The 21,580-nt window shown below is 49.8% G+C and overlaps 1 protein-coding gene across 2 annotated transcripts; it reads left to right on the forward strand.

Moving 5' to 3' along the window:
* Positions 1-18,370: 18,370 nt before the first annotated feature.
* On the forward strand, positions 18,371-21,437 carry NKX6-2 (NK6 homeobox 2). Of its 2 annotated transcripts, none has more exons than XM_030031562.1 (3): positions 18,371-19,229; positions 19,634-19,806; positions 20,614-20,831. In XM_030031562.1, the coding sequence occupies exons 1-3, from the start codon at positions 18,815-18,817 to the stop codon at positions 20,710-20,712; spliced, it is 687 nt and encodes a 228-aa protein (XP_029887422.1). In that variant the 5' UTR covers positions 18,371-18,814; the 3' UTR covers positions 20,713-20,831. The 2 variants fall into 2 exon arrangements, with proteins under 2 accessions (XP_029887422.1, XP_029887421.1); XM_030031561.2 differs by having other exon boundaries at positions 18,394-19,229; positions 20,597-21,437.
* Positions 21,438-21,580: the final 143 nt, after the last annotated feature.

Raw genomic sequence — 21,580 nt, forward strand, 5'->3', positions numbered from 1 at the left:
CTAAATAGGACTGCTCTTAAGATAGAACAAGGAAAATAGTCTCACAAAAAAAAACCCAAAACAACAAAAAAAAGAATATATTCAGATAGTTGGAAGACATTATAATAATTTCCAAGTTAGAGAAATAAAAAAGCTTCATTAATGATAACAATGTTAGAATTTGTTTTTGTTACAAGGGTCCCAAAATGATATACATGTTACATTTAGCAAAGGTCTGCTGCTAATTCCTAGCCTCCAAATGCATTAATTTTAGCTCAACTTTTGGGAATTAATTTTGCTTACTTAGATTAGCTGGAGATTGAAAAATGTTCTGAAAGCCTACTAAACATCACTACAATATTAATAACACAAATTCAGCATCAACAGGAAAAAAAACCAGCCAAGCTTTCTGCTTCACAGCAACAGCTGAATCTGCCTTTAACCAAAACAATTCCTGTAGAGCCCAGGTAGCTGGTGAAAAGACTTGACTGCAGATTGCTGACATTAAGACCTGTATGTGCTGTATCATTATGCTGGCAGAATTTGTCAGTTCATTGCTTAAACACCTCATCCAACCTCTGATTAAATTGATGGAATTTAACAGAATAAGAACTGAGGCATTACTGAAAGTTAATTGCAAATGTGGACTTCAAGAGCTGACCCTGACTTGATCCTACATGACTTCATATGTGGTTCTGATCTAAATAGTAATATTGGATATTATTAAGAGTATTCAAGAGTCTACATAAAACATCTCTATCCCTTTCTGCCCACTTCGAAAAAATCAGTCTGAAATGAAAAAAATCAAAGCGGCTTTTCCACTTCTCCTGCACTATCAGTAAATATACAGTTGCAGTCTCTTTCAGAGATAGCTGCAAAGCTTCACTGTCTTTGCTAGGTTTCCCCAACTAGGGCTGATAGGAACAGAAGTTCCACTTCTGCAATCTGAATACACTTGTGGATGGTTTCATGTACATGGAGATACTTCTAGAGCACCTTCTTTTGAGATGTACCAGAAGTTATTATCTAAATGTCCAGCGTTTACCTCCAGTGTCACTGGACAACAGCTTGAGTACACAGCCAGAATGTTAGAGACTGATTTCAAGCCCCTCCACAAGCCAAAAGACCTTATACTACATCCAATAAACAGTGTCAGAGGCTAAAAGTTATGTTTTATACACCCATTTCCTGGAGCAGCAGCTGCTCTGAGGACTCTGTGAGTTAGACACATGTACTCCCTACTCAGTGAAAGGGTCATGTCCAGCACGTCAGTGACTTCCAGGATAGCCAGCGTACCAAGGCAGTGGTACGCTTCAAAACTGTGGGAAAATACCTCCGGCCTCCTCCGGGCCTACAGATTCTCCTTTTGAGGGTGGATGTCTATCATAATTCTTGGAAATAAATGAACAGGGCTCATTCTTTACTTCTAAAAGATAAAAATAAGACCGCAAATCTTAAGCCAAAATTAGGCTATTGAGTAAAAGGTAGGTACAAGAAGCTACGTCTCAGAGGGCAACAGTGTCAGGCTCCCAACTCGCAAGGGGATGCTCACACACAGATAGGATGCACTGGGGCAACCCGCCAAAACTCATAGGGACTCAGTCTCAGCCCAGTCTGTGACTCCTGATGGACTGGGAAGAAACAGTGCTGCTGAGCTGTCCCAAATGGAGCAGCAGAACAGGCCCCCCAGGCAAGGACAGTCAGTCAAAAGGTAATGCAGCTAGTGACTTCTGAAAGAAGCTCTTTCTTCTTCAAGGTTTCAGATCACAGATTTGAGCTTTGGCTCAAAAAAAACCTTTTAGGTTTTCTTTTGGTGAGAACACATCGCTGCCTGCTTTGTTTTTCAGTCTGGCTTGCTTTATGCTCTCATTCAGCTTTCCCTGTACTCCTTACCTTCTTTCTTTCCAAAATATGTCCAGGGTTTCTTTTCCTATTTTAGTATTGGGTTTTATACATCAGCTATCTGACAAACTTCTGGTTTTATTTTATAAAAGTGTGCCACCTAACAAATTTCCTCCAAACACTTTTTCCATATCGACAGCCTGCACATTAATGTCACAAAAATCAACACCAGAGGAAAAAAAGAACAGCTGTTTTCTTGTCCTCACCAGAAAGTTATACACATTCCTTTGCTCAGCAGGTGTCCACACTGTTAGCACCCACAAATAGCAACTGCATGTGTTTACTTGAGTGGATCTTCCCTCCTCCTACGTGATGTCATCCTCAAGTGCATTACGTTACAAGATGGCGCCACTGCTGTGTCAAAGGCCAAAACTCCCATGGCATGATATGAACAAAAAGCTGACAATAATAATAGTTAACTTCACACTGCCTTTCATCTAATACAATCCCAAAGAACCTACAAGCTGGACAGATACAAGAATAACTTCATCTCCTTCTGCAGCAGCAGTCATTATCAGAAAAACATGGCCATCACCAGTTTTGATAGGGAGTGTTCAATGTTTTTAACATATAAGAGGAACATAGGCTTGCAGGATATAGTTATTGGAGCAGAATTTGCATGCAGGACAGCCTATCAGGCCTCTGAACTGTAATGCTGGGATTTCTCTTGAGAGGTTTCCTCTGAAAGTCACAGTGCTTTGTTCTTGACTGGTTAAAGCAAGGTAGCCTAAAGATGACCTCCTACACGTGGAACTTGTAGTAATAGTTGTAATTTGTGTTTGGAGAAAGGGGAGATTAACTTAATAGGGGGTGGGGAAGGGAAGAAAATGTTGAGGGAAAAAATAATTGGAAATATACCCACATGTGGATTGAATTTGTTTTCTTTAAAGACTGACTTTGCCCAAATTTGGTCAGCTTTTGCTGGCAACCACTCAAGGCAGACATACTACAGCTAAAGAAACCCTACATTCAGGTGATGACTCCCCAATAAACTTCATATTAATTTGCAGAAGCTATAAGGCAAGGCTTTACGGCTTCTCAGTTGTAATATATGTTTACCTTCAAGTCAGAATCAGATCATTTTAGCTGAAACAGTTAAAAAAAAGAAAAAGAGGCAAGAGACACCTGAAGCGAAACCACCATTCCGAGTGATGAGGCAACTGAAGTTATGCACTTATGGCAAGAACAGAGCAACTTTTAAGTATTGGCTGCCTGTTTCTATCAACACTACTATGATATTATTTTCATTATTATATACATAAAGTAGCTCCATATGGATGAAGTCATTAAAATAGACTTTACTCACAAAGGAATGGGGCTTATCCCTATATCCCAACCATTTTATTATTTGAAATCACTGATCCATACACTGTATTACATTTAAGCTGAAGCAGGTATTTCCAGAGAATTAGTCAATCACAATTAATTTTCCTATCTTTCATCTAGCTTATAATTGCCTATGATTGGAGTTTTCTGATGGCATAGCATCTTCTATGTACTATCTTGTCCATCTGAATTAGCTAATAAATTTTATTTTTGCAGTTGTACTGGAATAGAAAGAACATTTATTGCTGAGAACTCATGAGAAGAAAGTGAAATGTTCTGAGATACCACTTTAAGAGAAAACCATAAGCTGCTTTGCTGAGTTTAAGGTACTATATAAACCAGGTCATATGTCACTTGTACGTCATACATAGAGCTCCGTGAAGAAAGAATAATCGCTTCTCAATTCAGTGACTCTCTTTTTCCCAGCATAAATGTCTCCCCAGATATATATTCCTGCATGCATCAGATTGTTCAGGGTTAATTTTTTTTTTAAACCACAGCATTTACTGCAGCCCTAAATAAAAAGCTAGCATCTCTTGCAGCCCATAAAAAGGAAGACTTAGACTGAGCTGAATGCCATTAAATTCTTTCACCAAAATTGAGTCCCATTAAGTCAGGGCTTTAACAGAGAAAATGGGATGAAGGGAGCTGGTAAGAACATACCAAAGAACCACTGCCACCATCTCTTTCTTTTGCTGTGGGAATGACACAGACTGCAACACTACTGGCCCTGTCACCCACAGCAGACAGTCGAAAGAATGCTTTTTGGAGAGTGACTGCCAGCAACTCTCAGAGCTGATCACCAGCCTAGAAGTCATGTAATGTGAAACTGTAGATGGAAGTCTGCTAAGCAGTCCTTCAGGTTCAAACCAGCAATAATTGCAAGGACAGCTTCAGAATGTATATAGAAAGCTTGCAGACAAACTTAGATTGCCTGGAACACCCTGTGCAGGAAATCCCACCACACCTCTGTTAATGGGTGCTTTGGGAAGGAAAGCAAAGAGAACTTTTGTTGAGAGAGAAGACTAGGCTTTCGTGTGCAAGGATGCAGGGTGAACCAACAGTGAATTTGCCATCGTGAAAGGCAGCATACAAAGATAACTGCCCTTATCTTGTTGACTTTTCTATCAGAAGTATTTTACCCCAGCAAACCATCTTCATGTATGATCTTGGGGAGATGCAAAAAGCACAGGCTGCTGTGAACACAGATAAAAGTCTGCTCAGAACAGTCAGGGTATGACTGAGATCCAGCACAAAGTAATCTCCTTAACTCATGGAAAAAACTCACCACATTATGCAACTTGATAAATGACTAGTATGCAGATCTCACTAATCTGATTTAGCATTAACATGGTTATGTGACTGCTAGCTTGGAACTGGCCTAAGTAGACTGACAGGCTTGTAGATAGCATGAGTTTGTCTCCTACATTATGCTGGGTATGCATACACTTAGTAAAACATTTCATTTTCTATACTAACTGCACTAACAGGCATGCACTGAGCAGGAGACTTAACTGTCACCTTCCACTTGATACTATTCTGTGAATAAATTAGGATATTATCTCATGTATTTCAAGAGAAATACTGTCTTTACAGAAAAAGATTTTTTTCCTTCAAAATTGTCGTGGTTAACCCCAGCCAGTTACTAAGCATCACACAGCCGCTCACTCACTCACTCCCCTGCCCCACCCAGTGGGAAGGGGGAGAGAATCAGGAAAAAAAAAAAAAAAGTAAAACTCGTGGGTTGAGATTGGACCATGAAGTTTTTTGCCTTCCTCACATTTACAGATGTCTAATTTGCCATTCTAATTACCTTTCCTATTGAAGTAGACATTTTCTAAACGTTTGTTTGGAAAAAAAAATAACAAAAGATCTTTCCACAACCTTTTCTTCCTTTGAGAAGGTCCTTTTGAACACCCCTTTCCATATCTTCTTATAACTTCTGCTTCTTAGTCTTTTAACCCTTGTTCTAGTGACCGATTTTGTTAGTCATTTTGTTCCTTCCAAACTTGAATTCATATAGAGTTTTTCTGTACCATTGACAATTAAAGAGTCCTTATGTTCTGCACAAGTGGTTACAAGATACTTTTAATATTTGCAATTCAGTTTATTTGAACTTAAATGAACGTAAAACTATTCAGAATTATTTTAATCAGTATAAATAAATCCAATCTTTCATCTTTACAGAAGACAAAACGAGGGGCGGCGAGGAGGGGGAATGACCCCAGAAAACCTGAATACATAGTGTGGAATAAGGGGAAGCAAAAGTACAGGAGAAAGGATTACTGTCATCATTCATTTGGCAAATTGGATGTCAAATAAGCAAAAATTTATGCCAGCAGAAAAAAAAATGAGGTATTGGTCATTTGGCATGAGACAGGATAGAAAGCACACATTAGATTGTGTCAAAGTGAAGTTAAGCCTTGTGATTTTACATATAGAGTGTACCTGTGGGGAAAAAAAAAGTTATGTTCCATGCTGATACAGTATCACAAGACAAGTGTTTGCTAATATCACATATGGAAAAAATCTGCTAGGAATAAAACTGCATTAACATTTTTTTTCATTCAATAAATACTTGCTATGGAGCATGAAGTGTTTCCTCCTAAAAGCTTTTTTGGAGCTGAGAAATAAGATTAAAGGATACAGGACCCTTATATCGCTCCATCTTTACCTTCATATCTCCTACTCTCAACTACCATTCTCTAGAGTTTTGCGAAAGGCTTTGGATCTCTCATTTGTATCAATACCTGCCACTATATCAACAAACACCTGCTTATGAAAAGCTGAGGTTTTATTTCTAGCAGCACAGAAGAATCTCCCTGGCTATTGTCTTCCTGTTATAAGGACTTAAATCTTGGTTCCCTGCCTTGCTTTTGTGATTATATTCTCTCCACATTTTCCATGTGATTTTTACAACTAAGTGTATCCTTGGCTCATAGCTTTAGTTTATTTCTATATTTAACCCCATAGATGATATTATAATGCGATTTCCAACTACACTGAGGCAAAACTAAAAACTGAAGGATCAAAACCTCAGACCTAAAAATTAAAAAACTAAAGCCAAAAACTAAAGCCACTGAACTACTAGCAAACCTTGTGCCAAGGGCTTTCTCACCTCTAAGTTCCATCTCAGGCCCCCGAGATAAAATGCACAACTTTTTGGATGGCACAGAGAGCCTCAAAACACTCTTATTCACCTTCTCAGCCTTTCAGCATTTAAAGTTCTCTACAGACCAGCATTTCAGAAGAGGAACTGAGGCTAGACAGGCAACCACACTCCAGTTGTGGCATCCCCAGCCGCTGGAGTACTTTCTTCATGCCTCTGATTCCGTAGGATTTTAAAATGAGGTACAGCCTTCCTTCTACTCATATTGTTCATGTTTCACAGCATACCAAAGGTCCTCTCCAAAATAGTTCAGTCAGTCACTAGTGCAAAAGCTAACTTCCTAGTCAGATTTCAAAAGATACGTATTTCTTATTGATGACCTTAATGTGAGAAAATAATGTATTTGACTGATCAGATTTCAAGGAAGGAAAGCCTCTGCAAGAAGTTAATCTCATCTCACTGCTTCAAGATACTTAAGTATCTGTAAAGGTAACTGTAAGCATACGAACCAACAGGACTACTTATACAAGATATTCTTGTATTTTTGTGGTTTATTGGAATTGCTTTATTGGAAGAGCTTAGATCTGTTAAATAACTACATATCTATTATTTTCCCTAATACAGGGTTCCTACCATGACTTTAAAAAGTAGAGCTCTGTTTAAATATGCAACTTTTAAACTCCTTTAATTACTTTCATTTTTCTTTAATACAGGATAATTCCTCAATATGAGTCATTCCAGTGTATTTTTAAAACTACTTTGACTGACACACCGTTTTATTTTCCATTAGTGCTACCAAGAAATCCTGTTATGGAAAAAACAGCCGTGCTCATTCACTTCTGGCCTCAAGTGCAAAAGAAACAATAGCATTCCTTTGTCAATCCAATTAGCGTGCACTAATTAAAAGTATTATTCGGGTCAGTCTAGTTGGCTCATTGAAGAATATATTATCTATGGAACCATTCCTGAATGTACTCCTGGATCACTAAAACAACCCAACCAAAAAAAAGACAGTGTTGCTAACATTAGGGGCCTATGTGAACTGCTTGGGCAGTCCCTAGGAGAATGCAGCTCCAATTCCTTGAACACTGTTACTTTGACCGTTGACTGGCTCTTAACCGAACACTTAGAGTTGCTACACTCTAAAAAGAAAAGTCTAAATGCACAAAATCACAGCAGCATTTTCCATCATGGAATTGGACGCATGTTGTAGAAAGCCAATGTGGACGAGAACACATTCGATGGCCTTTTTCCTCATAAGTGAGCTATGAAAACCTCCCGCGGAAGTTCAGCAAACAGTCTTGAGGGTTTTTTCTGGTGGGAGCACACTTGGTTAGTATTCTCACAAAATTAGAAATACTATACAGTTTCTGAGATGAAGGTTTCACTGTGTTTCATCCTGTACAAACAGAACAAAAAGGCTGCAGGAGGTGCTTTTAAGTGGACATGTATTAGAGGAGTTCAGCCACTACCCTGTCAAAAGGGAGGAGCATACCGGCCAGCACTGGAGGCTGCATGGTCTAGAAGCCCACCTGTCTCCTAGCAGAGAAACTCTTGTCCTACACAGAGCCCTTCTTACTTGAACTATGCTTGGTGACCTTCTCCGTGCATTAGGGAGTAGGGAAAATAACAGGATGGTGAAATCAAATGACTAGAGAGGAGACAGAGAAAGAAAAACAGTAACGTGGATGGAAAAGAGAGAGATGGCAGTGTAGGAAGAGATGAGAGACAGAAGGTAAACTTGGCAAGACTGAGAAATTAAGCCAAATCAGGAGTGTCCATGTAGGGAGCTTTTTACTTCTCTTGTTTGTCACATTCTAGTTAAGTGGTATTAGTACCTGAATGCAGCATCATCATCTGGTGCTTTTACATCAGCCCCGCACTTTTCTGGATACAGACAAGAGACAGCAAGTGTAAGCAGCTAAAACTGCAGCACAACTGGGCATACAGCAATCACTGTCACACCAGTAACACATCATTTAAAATAATAACAGCATTGTATTTAAAATTACTGTCATCCTACAGTAAGCACAAGGAAACGCTATTAGTGACATGAGAGAAGGATGACCTTGTTTCCAAGATACCTGCCTACAACAACATATCTGTTTTTTTAAAATGATTTTCATTCATTTCAGTGGTACACTTGTTCCAGAAGTTGATAGTAATCATAAGAGGAAGAAAAATGGGGACCATTTCAAACACTACCCTTTTGTATTTTTCTTTAAAATTAAGTGAAATAGTATTACAGTGCCCTCAGGTGGTGTAAATTCAATTCTGTCCTATTGTCTTTTCTAGAAAGACAGCTCTGTAAATAATACTAATTTTCAGCAAGCTGAATGAATATGGAAGAAACATACAAGGTAGAGCAAGCACCACGGTTATAGTTGCCATACACCTGACTAATCTACTGTGCTTCTAGCTCCCGTTTGAAGGACTCCGCTGTCCTTCAGCTTATAACCACACTCTGGTCCTCTTCGTACCTGCTCCTGAACTGGCTCCTCATGTCTAGCCACCAGCACACATTAAAGCATTCCCCAGACAGCTCAGGGAAGTAATTTCCAGACTGTTCCAAAATCCGAACTGCACTAAAGGAATTTGAATCCCACCAATCCTTTATTTCCTATGCAAATGATACTTTCTATTCCTTTCATGGTGATTTGGGAAACTCTCCTACCACTCTGAAGTTGTGTGTTATAGGAAATGCTGTGCTGATCCTTCAATTTTCTAATGATTGCCTCCAGGATTTCTGAGAGTGGCCAGAAGAATTGCTGTTACATTTTCAGCAGCTATCTTTGTAAACTGTACCCTTCAAAGAAAAAACAATGCAACCTTCTCACCCGAAGTCATCCCCCACTGCCCTCGCCCTGCTTTCAGTAATCACTAATTACTTTTTTTTTTAACCTCACTTACACATTCAGGAAGAGTTTTAGTAACAAAACACTTCTCTGTGGCTCAGGGAGAATCAATAGTGCTTACAAGCACACTCTTTATTTATTGGCAATTTACTCCTGAATTCCCCCATCTAGGCTATCAATAGGAAGGCAATCTCTATAGCACTAATGACTTGCGGTAAAGTATATACATCTGTTTAATACAAATAAGGGCAAACGATTTCCCAGTCTTGGTTGGATAAAATAGAGCTCAGGAGGGCTTATCTCACTTAAAAAGAATAACTTGTAGCCTTCTCTCATTAAAAGGATAAACTATTAGAGTGGAGACAAGTAGGAAAAAAACAATGTTGGTGGAACGAGGGAAGGGGAAGAGGGTTGGTGGACGCTCGGGTCTGACTTGACCTAAGGCGGCAATGCTCTTAATACGAACAATAACCTAAGCCATTGGCAGAAGAAAAGCAACAAGTAAAACAGGGGTTTGAGACAAGAAAAAAACCAAACCAAACCAGAACAAAGCAATTGAAGGCCTGGGAACTTCAGCAACACCACTGATCTGCTGGAAGCTGCACTAGCAATTCAGTCAACCGCATACTGACTCCTAGCTCCACTGGGGGAGGAAAAGCCCTTCATTTTGAAAAGTACATTAAGCCAAGAAAATGCTGCCCACCTTATCATCAAGAGTGCCTCTCATGAGACGCAACAGGTAGAACAAAACTAATGCTGATAACTGCTTATCTTAAATCTCTCAGAAGTTTCACCTGCAAAAATGCTGTTCCATTTTTTTGTCCTAAAATAAATATATATATAAAATTCTGCCCATGCTACTTTCCACCAGTGATCATATTTACAGTAATGGTGATTTTAACATGTCAAATACTTTCCCTGAACTTAATTCATGTTTTCCAGAGCTTCAAAAACTTGTTGCTTAAAATCCAAAGCAGACCAACGAATTCACACAGAGGTCTTGAAAACTTCCTGATGATACCTTTAAAATCATGCTCTAGTCTTCAGCAGGAATACGTTATTTTGGAAGGATTTATGTATATAGCTCCCTCCACCCCTATAATTCTCCAAAATGAGATTGAAGCCTTAAAAAGAGAGTAGACCCAACAGAGGCACAAGGTTGCAATACATATTGAGCCTTTTGATTTTGTTCTTTCTAGAAAATACTGAAAGGCAGTCTCATCTATGTGCTTGATAGCTGAAGTTAACTGGCTTCCCAGGAAGGCATGGGTAAGGAACAGAAAAGGTAGATCCAACTTTTAGGCCAAAATATGCCTAGAGGAACTTGAAGAAAAATTTTGGTTTGACAGCTTTATTTTGAGCTCTTCTGTTAAGCTGTGGAAACTTAGAAAGCCAACTAACGTCTTCACACAGCCACAACTGTTCATTTGCAATAGGAATACCATAAAAAGCCTCTGAAACTTGTCAGGAAAAGGGAAGCAGTATGACAAGAAACTATTGCTTGTGATTTCAGGGGTTCATCTCTCTTATTTGGGAAGGGCAAATCAAAGAAGGGACAGAAACATGGTCCTTCTCCATGGCATCATGCTCCCTCTCTCAGCTTTTGGGCACTGCCAACCCCCAGACTATCATCATCCTGGACTCTGCTTTGTACCAGCAACCTATCAATCGTATTTCACAGACAGCCCTGAAAGAAACCTAAGATTTCTGACAGAGGCAATTTGATGAATGGGTTAACTATCCTGTAGTCAGCGCAGTGCTAGAGTAACCTAGCTTCGTTTGCTTTGCTGAGGTGACAGCCCAGAGAAAACAGCACAGCATCTAGTCCAACTTAGCTTGCTGCATACCTCAGGTAAGGTCTCATCCTGTACCTGCTCTTAGCCCAGTGCTGCTGTGGGTAGGCTCCTACCAGCCCCATCTAGCCACTGCCTCTGCTCCAGCTGCAGCAAAGGCGCACCCTTCGGAAGAGGGCTGGTACTCCAAAGAGACAGAAGAGATGTGGATTTCTTGGCTTTCCAAAAGCATTGTAAACTCAGATGTCAAAATAACCAAACGTGCTGCCTACTTCAATGCACTGCAGACAGAACAACCCACGGGAAATCTTTTCATCCCCTTACAGATTTGTTTTATGAAAGACACCACTTCGCTTTCAGCCACAGCATCCTCCATTTGGAGCTAAACAAATCCCATTTAGCCCTGCCACCAGACTTCTGCTCCCTGTGCTGACAGGTACAGCCTACCGCAACAGCAAGCTCCTCGGCAGACCCTGGGCCTTGGCTGTCTCTGCCCAGCACAACCACCTGTCCAGGGACGCCGGGCTCAGCGCTGAGCTGAAACACTCTGGGAGCCGATGGCGGCTGCGACGTAAGCAACGTTCCCTCCAACTGGGCACAGACCCCCAGCACCCAAACCGGGCAGGTGGGAGCAAAGGCCCAGGGCTGGGGGCCAGGGGCAGAGGGAGTGTATGGGGCAGCCCCAGGTGTGGCTGATGAGGCTGATGAGGGCCAGCACTGCCTTCGGCACACCTGGGACCCATCAAAGCAATGGCTGAACCCTAGCAGTAGTCCCACCGGAGTGCAGAGGTATTTGCTAATTCCGTAACACTTTAGAAGGGTGGTAACAAAATATAAAACGCTCGTTACAGAGTGTTTTTTGTGGTTTTACAGGACAGAGACTGAATTCTGTGGCGGGGGAACTGCATCCCTCAGTTGTAACACAGTTTGCAAACGAGTTTCTTGACGCACTATAATTAATTCTCAGATATCACTGGCAAAGGACGCAAGACTACAGACTTTCCAGCTAGGAATTCCGGGCTTAAACACCACTGGGGATAACTAGCTTTTGGCACTGAGACGCCGTAATGATTTACTGTTAAGCAGAAGAATAATACAAGATTTAGGAAAAGACTCCTTCCAGCCTTACAAAAATAAATGTAGTGTTAGAACAAACTGAAGTCTGCGTATAAATGAGTGCTCAGTTGGCTTTATTTATACAACCTTGTAACACAATACTCCAGTTTAAGGATATAATTAGGAGCATTGTGTTAGACAGCTATAAAAATACAGACTACCAGACAGTTGTCAAAAGAGATACTTAGTACTGCTTTGTTCATAATGACAGATTGCAGACAAAACCCCATGCGGCTTAAGCACAAACTCTTGAATGATGACACATTGTTGCCCGTTTTTATTTCCATATCCTTTGAGACTTAATTTTCACACAATCACAGAAAGTTACTTTATTTACCAGACATTTTTGTGTACACAAACAGAACAACTCAGCCGGCCATCACAAAAAAGAAAAAATTTATTTCCTCTGCGTGTTCCCCCTTTAATGGCAAAGTACAGTATCCAGAAATTTTACTGGTCAGATGACATTTCTCTATGTATTCCTTCTCACTGTGGCACGCAATGACCCCCTGACCAGAAGCATTTCTGTCCTGTGCATTCTGGTCTTCATCACGGTTATTCTGCCAGTGGATGCAGTGTTCAGTAAATGTCCTTGTGAGCATAAAGATGCCAGATTGTGTCAGAGAGGCAGCAGAATCTGGGAAGGTTACAGACTCCTCCCGGCCCCAGGATTCCTTCAGTACTCCCTGCTGTGTGCTCTTCTCCCTTGTTCAGACCATACCATAGAGCTAACACTGGCAATACATGGCTAGGGGGGATGGGACAGTCTGCCTTATGCCTACATGCAGACCTACTGTGAGACTTCACCCTGAAGTGTTCAGAGAAAAAGTCAAAACTGCTGGGTACATACAACTTACTTAACAGTGAATACACTGGAAGCCCTCAGATACTTGAATGGGTAGAGAGCATTTCCACGTATGGATGGGCCCTCTTAGGGGCTGATTTCCTCCACAGCTGCTCTCTGCTGTCCGGACAGGACAGTGCACGTGAGTGGGTAGAGTAATGAGGGGAAACAGAAAATTAGAGTTTGAGGGAGAAAGGGATTTCCCAGCTTGTTAAATCTGATCCCTTGTTACATAACTGATTTTCTTCATCTGTCTTGAACTTCAGCCTAGTCTGCAATCTCAAGCGGACAGAGGACAAGCACCTAAATGGTCAGCTCTGCCAAGATGGCTGGGCATGCACCATCATAGAATTTTTATTCTCTGCAGTTTCAAGCCGACAGGAAAAAAAATTCTGCAAATCTCTCTCCTAAATGTGAGAGTCTAAATTGCACCACAGAGGTATGAAGTGTTGTTTAGTATTTTGCCCTAAGTACAATACTATAATAATACCATACTCTAAGGCAATAACTTCATTTTTGCATTTTTATGCTTCTTCATATTTCTGTTACACTGTTCTCAAGGTCATCCAGTTTCTCTTGTGTGCTGCTCTATACTGATGAGGACTCTCAGCTCTGTACCATTAACATATTCCTACTTTTTGTGCCAAGGATCATAATGAAAAATATTAAATATGGCCTCTCCTAGAACATACATCATCCCGTGAAGATGGTTCAACAGAGATCATCTAGTCTAAAATGACTTTGTTTTCTAGTGACTGCATTATTAGCCCAAAACACCCCTCATTTTTAAACACAGGGATCTCTTTTAGGTATGCTGTGAAGCAGCAGCATCCACACGGTCAGGAACACAGGCAGACAGCGTGATTACGGGGCCTCAGCATGGATTTTCCCACCCTCTTGTCACCAACGCTCTAAGTAACTCCATGCAACAATATCACTTTCCCTCCCCTACCTAGCTTCACTCCTACCTCCACCAGCTGCAGAATAATTCAGAAAAGGAAGCCTGTGTGGAGAGCTGCCTTGCGTTCCCCTTTCCCCAGTCACTCTGTTTCGACATGGACGTTTACAGCTGCGCTTTGGAATAATGTAGAACACAGTGAGGAATGTTTTCATGTACTGCGTGCACACCTGACTTCTCTGTAGTCCATAAAGTGAGACAGAAAGCACATGCGTTTACATGCAATAAATGTAAAACACGGATTATTCTTATTTGTGGTTTATTTTCTTTTAGTACATAGCCTCTCAGACATTTTCAGCAGCACAAAAGCTACAAGAAAAGGTACCTTCCCCATCCTTATGCACGACAAAGAGAAGTACGGGCAGGTTAAACAGAACTTGTCTGGAGTTATTTGTACTGTAGTATTTAATACTGGTCAATGCAGTATAAAACTCCATTCTGAATATGCCAGAATGCGTAAATCTCAGGCGAATTTGATGTTACTAATCTCCGTTTTGTTTCCATGTCACTCAGGGGCAAAACAAAACACTCACTAATTTTAAACGGTGGAAATGAATCCTCAGCCCGGCCTGGACCTGCATCCAAACACGTTCATAAAGCCCTGTCTTTGTTAGCAACGACGGCCCAATAAAAACACATCATGGTTCCACAGCCGAGGGAAACGCCGCGCTCCGTCTCCCCGCAGCCGTGTCGTGCGAGCGGGGACCGCCGCGGGGCACGGCCGGAGGCATCCACCTAAGCCTCCCTCAACCCCGCTGCCGGCCTCCGTCCCGATCCCTTCGCACTGAGGGCCCGGCGCCCCGCCTCACCGCCCGCCGCTGGCCACAACGCGCCCGCTCCCGCAGAAAAGCGGCAACGGGGCCGAGAGAGGCGGCGCGACGCCTCCGCCTTCCGCCCTCCCTGACAGAGCGGACCGGCGGCGGACTGGCGGCAGCGCTCCGCAGAGCGGCGGGCTCGGGGAGGGGGCGACGGGCCGGGCCACGGCCGCCGCCGCCCGAGGCCGCCAGGGGGCGCCGCCAGCCCGCGGCGGGGCGGCGGAGGCGGCGGGCGGGGCCCGGGCCGGCACCCGGGGGGGCGCGGCGCGGACCCGCAATGGCGGGACACCCGCCGCGCCCCGCGTCCCCGCCGCTCCGCCGCGGGCGGGGGACGGCGGCCCGGGAGCGGACCGTTACTGGTGGCGGAGGCGCGGCGGGTACCGGCCCCGGGGGCGGCTCGGCCGGGCGGTGAGCCGTCGCTGCCGGCGGCCCGCTCCCGTTTTCCTCCGCCGAAATTAACCTCCGGGAAGCGGCGTCTTGTAAAGGGAACGCGGCGTGTCCGCACGCCGGAGCGGGCTGTAGCGCTCCAGACCAACCCGGCCGAGGGCCCCTGTCAGCAGTGGAAGGAACGTACGTGTAACCAGAAACGGCTCAGAGGGGTTGATGTCCACCCTGCAAGGCCTCTGCCAAACGGTCTCGGCCGCAGGCAGCGGCCCCGGCGGGTAGCGATGCCCGCCCAGCACTGGCGGCAGTGAGCTCCGGCGCCCCGCCGGGCAGCGGGCTCCTCGGGACGGCCCGTTTCCCAGGCGGCGAAGCCCCGGCTTGCTGTACCGAGGTCACCCGAGCCGCCCCGGGGGGGCTGCCCTGCCGCTGCGCCGTCCCCAAGCGGCACGGCCTCTGCAGCCGAAACCGGGTTTGCTTAAGACTTAGGGAGCGCTGGGAGCTGGGGCTGCACTCCGGGCTTCCCGGCGGGAGGGCGCAGTCCGGCCGAGGGGGCAGTCCGGTGGGGCGGGCGGGGACGCGCGACCCGCCCGGGGGCGGGGAGCCGGGGCCGGCGGCGGGGCCCCGCGAGCGGTGCCTGCCCGAGGTTCCCGCGGAGGGCCGCGAGGCCGGCAGCCTCCTTCGGTGCCCCCCCCGCCCCGCCCCGTCGGAGGGCCGGAGGAAAGGACACAAAAGCAGTTTGATCACGCCGCGGGGTCTGCAGAGATAAACCCCGCTATCTCCACTCGGAAAAACGGGGGTAGTAGATTGCAGGGAAGTGAATGAACATGACAAACGTACCGTTAATGTGCAACAAGCGTCACCCATGACAGATACCAATTACCGGCCGGCCTCAGAGCACTGTTTTAGCGCGAGTTTTAACCCAGAGGACGGGAGAGGCAGCCGGGCTTCGGGTCTGCCCTTGGGGACTCGCACGGCCGGGCCGCCGGCCCAGAGGCCGCCCGGCTGGACGCCGGCCGGCCCGGCGGGAGGGCTCCGGAGCTCCGGGGCAGCGGGCCCCCGGGGAGCTACGCAGCCGCCGCGGCTGCCAAAGGCAGCCGGGGTAACGCGCGTCGGGGGCCTGTGCGCTGCCGGCTGCGGACGAAGCCGAGATGCGTCCCGGGGGAGCGGGGCGGAGGCGGGACGCGGACCCGGACCCGGACCATCTCCGGTGTTCCCGGTACTGCCCCGCCGACGCGGGGGGTGGCGGGGGCCGCGCTCTTACCCTATTCCAGCGGTCCCCGTGCGAGGCAACGGCATCCCGGCGGGGCCGGCTCCTCGGGAACGACCGCCCGCCGCCGGCGCGGGGGGGGGCCCGGATTAGCGCCCGGCGCCCGGCCCCCGGCCGAGCGGGGCGGAGAGGCTTCTCTCTCGCTAGCGGAGCCCAAACGGTCCGTGCCGCGGCGTTGGCAGGCGGAGGCGGGAACGCCCGCGGCGGGAGGGCGCGCAGCCGGCCCGGCTCCCGCTCCATCGCCCCCGGCACCGCCGCCGGGGGCGGGGAGGGCGGCAGGACGGGGGAGGCCCGCGGACCGCCTCGGCGGGATGCCGCCGGTGTGCGACCGGGGGAGGCACAGGCATACAGAGACCGAGACGACCCCCGGGCGGGGCGGCGCGGCGGCCCCTGCCCGCCCGGGACGGGGCCCTTCCCCGCGCCCCGGGAGCGCCGGGCGGGCCCGCGGCTTTGCGGGGGGCCGGTCGCGCCCCGCTGCCTGCAACGCGTTCCCGCGGCTCCGTGAGCCCGAGCCGGGGCGCGGAGGGGGCGGGGGGGAACGGGGGGCACTCGGCAGCTCCTTCCCCGCACAGGCAGGCGCTGCGGAGAGGTGAGCGGGCAGAGAGCTGACGGGGTTAGTCGGGGGAGCTGGATAAACCCCTTACTGCTGTCTTTGTCGCTGCTGCTTACAGCAGAGGGAGGAAAAAGCAATGAAGTCGTTTATTAAACCTTCTTTAGGGCAGCGTCGTTGTTAATCTCACGTTAAGCTATTTAGGAGGGCGCGTATAACAAGAGACGCAGACTGTTAAATCGCATCTAACTTCAGCGATCGAAAATAAAGACCGTTGCTTGAGCCGGGTAATGACTTCCCAAACTCACACCGACATTCGGGCTGTTGCCTCGGGTCGGACGAAACCCCCTTCACCTGCAAACGGTTCTGACGATCGACACAACTACATCCGAAGGACCACGCGTTTCACTAATTGTTCTGGTACGATGGAGTCGATTCACGTTCACTTTGTGAACACTTTGAAAAGTTTTAGTTCCCCACTTGTTGTGGTCAGTATTTTCCTTGGTTAACAATGCGTCAAAAACGTAGGAGAAGGCAGTTGCTAGGCGAAGAACGCGCTATAAACCCCGTTTCCGGAATTATTTTCTATGAAAACCTCAAACCCGAATTCTTCTTTTCTTGGCAAGTAGGCGTGTTTTCGATTAGGAAGAATACCAGTGGTAATTTTATTTGTGCGAACGAGCTTCGTTCCGCGGCGATGCAACAGCCGTTTTTTCCCCCTTAGAGACACGGGGCTTCCCTCTCCGTCCGGTCCCGGGAGGAGAACCTCTCCGATGCCGGGGCGTTTCAAAACCGGCAGCAACGGCAGCTGAGCAGGACCCGAGACCGCCTCCGTGACCGTGTTCTGAGCTTTCGGCTCCGGTGCACGGGGAACGGCTGCCGCGCCGCTGAAGACAGGACCGACTACCCGACGGCAGAGCGGCGGGGCCGGGAAGCAGCGCCCAGCCCTTCCCGCTCAGCGGCCGCCGGCAGCGAAGCCACCGTCCTCCCGCACCTCACGGGCGCTCGGCGGGCCCCGCGGGCTGCCTTCCCGGCCCCGCCGACGCGGGCAGGTCTCCCGGACCCGAGTCCTTGAGGCGGGCCGCGCCGCCCGGCCAGGCGCCGCCGGCCTCTGCGCGGGCCCGCCGCCCGGCAGGACGGCGCGGCCGCCTCCCGCGGCGGGCCCAGGCAAACGGGACGGCGGCGGCGGCGGGGGCGATCCGGGAGCGAGGCGGGGGGCGGCGGGGCGAGGGCGCGGGCGGGGGGGCGGGGGGGGGGTCCCGTCGGCCGCGGCGCGGCCACGTGCGGCTCCGCGCGCTCCCACGGCGCCCGGAGGCCGCCCGGCCCGGCGGTGACGTGTCGGGGTGGGGGCGCCCGCCGCCCGCCGATTGGGCCGCGGCGGCGGCGCGGGGAGGCGGCCGCCCAATGGGGCGCGGAGCTCGCAGGTGCCCGCGCGGTTATCTGCGCCCCGGGGCGCGGCGCGCAGGGTCCCCCCGCTGCCGCCGCCGGGACACGCGGCCGAGGCGAGGCGCGGAGCCCAGCCTCGCGGCGCCCACCCCGCTGGTCCCGTCCCGCCCCCCCCCCCCCCGCTGGATCCCGCGCGGGGTGCAGGGGCCGCAGCCTGCCGCGGACGCTCCGCCGGCGGCGGGCTCTCCTGCCCCGGACTCCCTCTCCGCCGGTCTGCCGCGCCGCCCCGACTTGGCTTTCAGCGCTCTCCAGCCCCGGGAGCTGGCGGTGCGCGTCGCCGAGCCGCGGGGGCGGGCGGAGGAGCGCTGGGGCTTTTCCTGCTGCCGGCAAACTTTGGTACTCGCTGGTGCTTTGATCCCGCAAGCGGCGAAGAGAGCGTCCCGCCCGCCGCCGGCGCTCCCGGCGTGGGGTTACAGCAGAGCAGCTGCCGGCGTGGTTGGAGGAGGACCCGCGCTCCTGGATGACCACAAATGTTAGCGGTGGGGCAGATGGATGCTAATCGCCAGAGCGCGTTCGTTCTCAGCAGTACGCCGCTGGCCGCGCTGCACAACATGGCCGAGATGAAGACCTCCCTCTTCCCCTACACCCTGCAGAACCCCTCCGGCTTCAAGGCGCCGGCCCTGGGCGGACTCAACACGCAGCTCCCCTTGGGGACGCCGCACGGAATAAGCGACATCCTGGGGCGGCCCGTGGGCACCGCCAGCAACCTGCTGGGCGGGCTGCCCCGCATCAACGGACTGGCGGCCTCGGCGGGGATGTACTTCAACCCCGCGGCCGTCTCCCGCTACCCGAAGCCGCTGGCCGAGCTGCCGGGGCGGCCGCCCATTTTCTGGCCGGGAGTGGTGCAGGGCTCGCCCTGGAGAGACCCCCGGCTCGCCTGTCCCGGTAAGTGCGGCCGGTGCCGGCGGGGCGCGGGGAGCGCGGCCCGGGGAGCCTCCCCGGCAGGCGCCCCGGGGGCCGGCCCCTCCGGGGGCCGGGGCGGCCCCGCGTCCCGGGCCGGCGGACGAGCGCGGTAGACGGGGCGGACGGCCCGGCGGAGGCCGCGGGCGCGGCGCCCTGAGGCGGGCCCGAAGGCGGGCCGGGGCCGGGGCCGGTCGCCGCGGCGCCCTGGGATGTCCCCGGACCGGATCCTGCTCTAGAGCCAGCGGCGTCGCAGCGGTGGCCGACAGCCGAAGCAGCCCCGCCGCAGCCCGCTCCCCGCTCCCCCGAGCGCCGGGCGGAGACCCGGTTCCGGGCCGGGACGGGTGCAGAGCCCGTCTCTGACGGAGCTGTTTCTCCTCCGCTTGCAGCTCAGACGGGGATGGTTTTGGACAAGGACGGCAAGAAGAAACACTCGCGACCGACTTTCTCTGGGCAGCAGATTTTTGCCTTGGAGAAAACCTTCGAACAGACGAAATACCTGGCAGGACCGGAGAGAGCCCGCCTCGCCTATTCCCTAGGGATGACCGAGAGCCAAGTGAAGGTAGGTCCCCGCGGGCGTGCCGGGGCCACGGCCTGGCCACGGGCTCTGGCGGCCGCCGCCTCCCGCGCACTGCCCGGGCAGCGCTCGCTGGCCCTTTCTGCTTTTGCGGCGGTTGTCGGCCACCCTGAAACCTGCGCAACTATACAGGGATTTTTTTTTTTTTCCTTAAAGTCAGTTGTAATTTAAATTACGTCTGGATATTGGATAGATTGTAGGCCAATTCCTGCGTAACTTATTTTGCGCTTAGAGTTCTTTGTGCTGCAAACGATGTAAGAAAGAAAGAAAGATAGATAGATTAAAAAACCCCAAACCAAAAAGCCCACCGCAGGTAACCGCTTTCAGCGGGTCAGTTTTCAACGCAGATCCTGGCCCGTAATTGGCACAACTCTACCTTGCATAACCACGCGAATTTTTTAGCAAAAGACTTCAGGCGCGCTGAAGCGCGCTGGCAGCCAAAAATACTTGTTTTTCTGGCCAGCGTATCCCGGTTTCAACAGATGATTATTCCGCGGAACCGCTGCTCTCCCTGGCGCGCAGCTCCGGCTGGCGGCATCCCCGGAGAAGCCGGGCGGGGGGCCCAAGCGCGTCCCCGCCAGTCCCCTCCCCGGCGCGGCCCGGGGGCCTTGCCGCTCCCCGCGCCGTCGCCCACCGCCGGTCCCGCCGGCCCCTCGCCCCGTGCGGGCCGGGGGAAGGGGCAGCCGCGGCCCGGTCCCGCCGTCGGGCGGGCGGGGGGGCAGGGGCGGGCGCGGCGGGGCGGCGGGGCTGAGCCGTGCCCGGTGCCGGTGCCCAGGTCTGGTTCCAGAACAGACGGACCAAGTGGCGGAAGCGGCATGCGGCGGAGATGGCCTCGGCGAAGAAGAAGCACGACTCGGAGACGGAGAAGCTGAAGGAGAGCTCGGACAATGAGGACGATGACGAATACAACAAGCCCCTGGACCCCAACTCAGACGACGAAAAAATCACGAGGCTATTGAAAAAGCACAAATCCACGAACCTGTCCCTCGTCAGCCCCTGCAGCACCAGCTCGGACACCTTGTGAGGGCGCGGGCACTGGCGGCTGCTCTGGGCAGCTGCGGCTGGCCCGGCGGTGGAGGTGAAATGTAACTGGATGTTTAAAGTGGTGTGTTGTACAGCCTAAGATGTATGTGAAATGTATATATTTTTTACAGAATAAGTTATGAAATTATTTTCCTTCTCATCGGTGTAAATTTCAGAGGAATTTTTCCAACTTTATGGTTTTTGTTTTGTGTCCCTTTAAGGTTTGCCCCTCTTTTCTTTTAGCCTTGTTGCCGATTTCCTGCTCCTAACAATCAGATTTTTGTTATGTTTTGTATGGGTCGCCAAATCCAAGCTCAGCCACTTTGTATATAGTAAATTTCAGATTTTGTGATGTATATTTCTAGTGTAAAACCGGCTGTTTTCTTTCACCCCCCCCCACCCCCCGCTCAGTGTTTTGGCGGTTTGATTTCTCCTGCCTCCGGATTTTATGCTTAATAATATCAAAAGAGAGGACAACCCAAAACAGCACGAGAGAAAAAAAATGGACACTTGATTTTACAATGGGATCAAATAATGTCTCCACACGGGTTGGAAAGACTTTGTATAGATCAATAAATTATTTAACAAGCTTCTCTAGCGAGTTTCTGCCCGCCTTCCTCATTTTCGGTCCCCATTCTGCTGCGTGCTAGGAGCAGCCGGGGTCCGCTGCCAAGCTGGGGGAGGCTTCGCCTCTGCTCCGCGGGATCTGGCGAGAGAACGCGGGGCAGGGGAGAGC

Source organism: Aquila chrysaetos, chromosome 11, assembly GCF_900496995.4.
Source record: "Aquila chrysaetos chrysaetos chromosome 11, bAquChr1.4, whole genome shotgun sequence".
In the NCBI taxonomy this organism is placed as follows: Eukaryota; Metazoa; Chordata; class Aves; order Accipitriformes; family Accipitridae; genus Aquila; species Aquila chrysaetos.

Bases quoted from the DNA above. Each gene is read 5' to 3' on its own strand.
- NKX6-2 (XM_030031561.2), top strand. From the start codon at position 18,815: ATGTTAGCGGTGGGGCAGATGGATGCTAATCGCCAGAGCGCGTTCGTT. The intron at 19,230-19,633 runs GTAAGTGCGGCC...CTCCGCTTGCAG, and splicing joins CCCCCGGCTCGCCTGTCCCG to CTCAGACGGGGATGGTTTTG. The intron at 19,807-20,596 runs GTAGGTCCCCGC...GCCGGTGCCCAG, and splicing joins TGACCGAGAGCCAAGTGAAG to GTCTGGTTCCAGAACAGACG.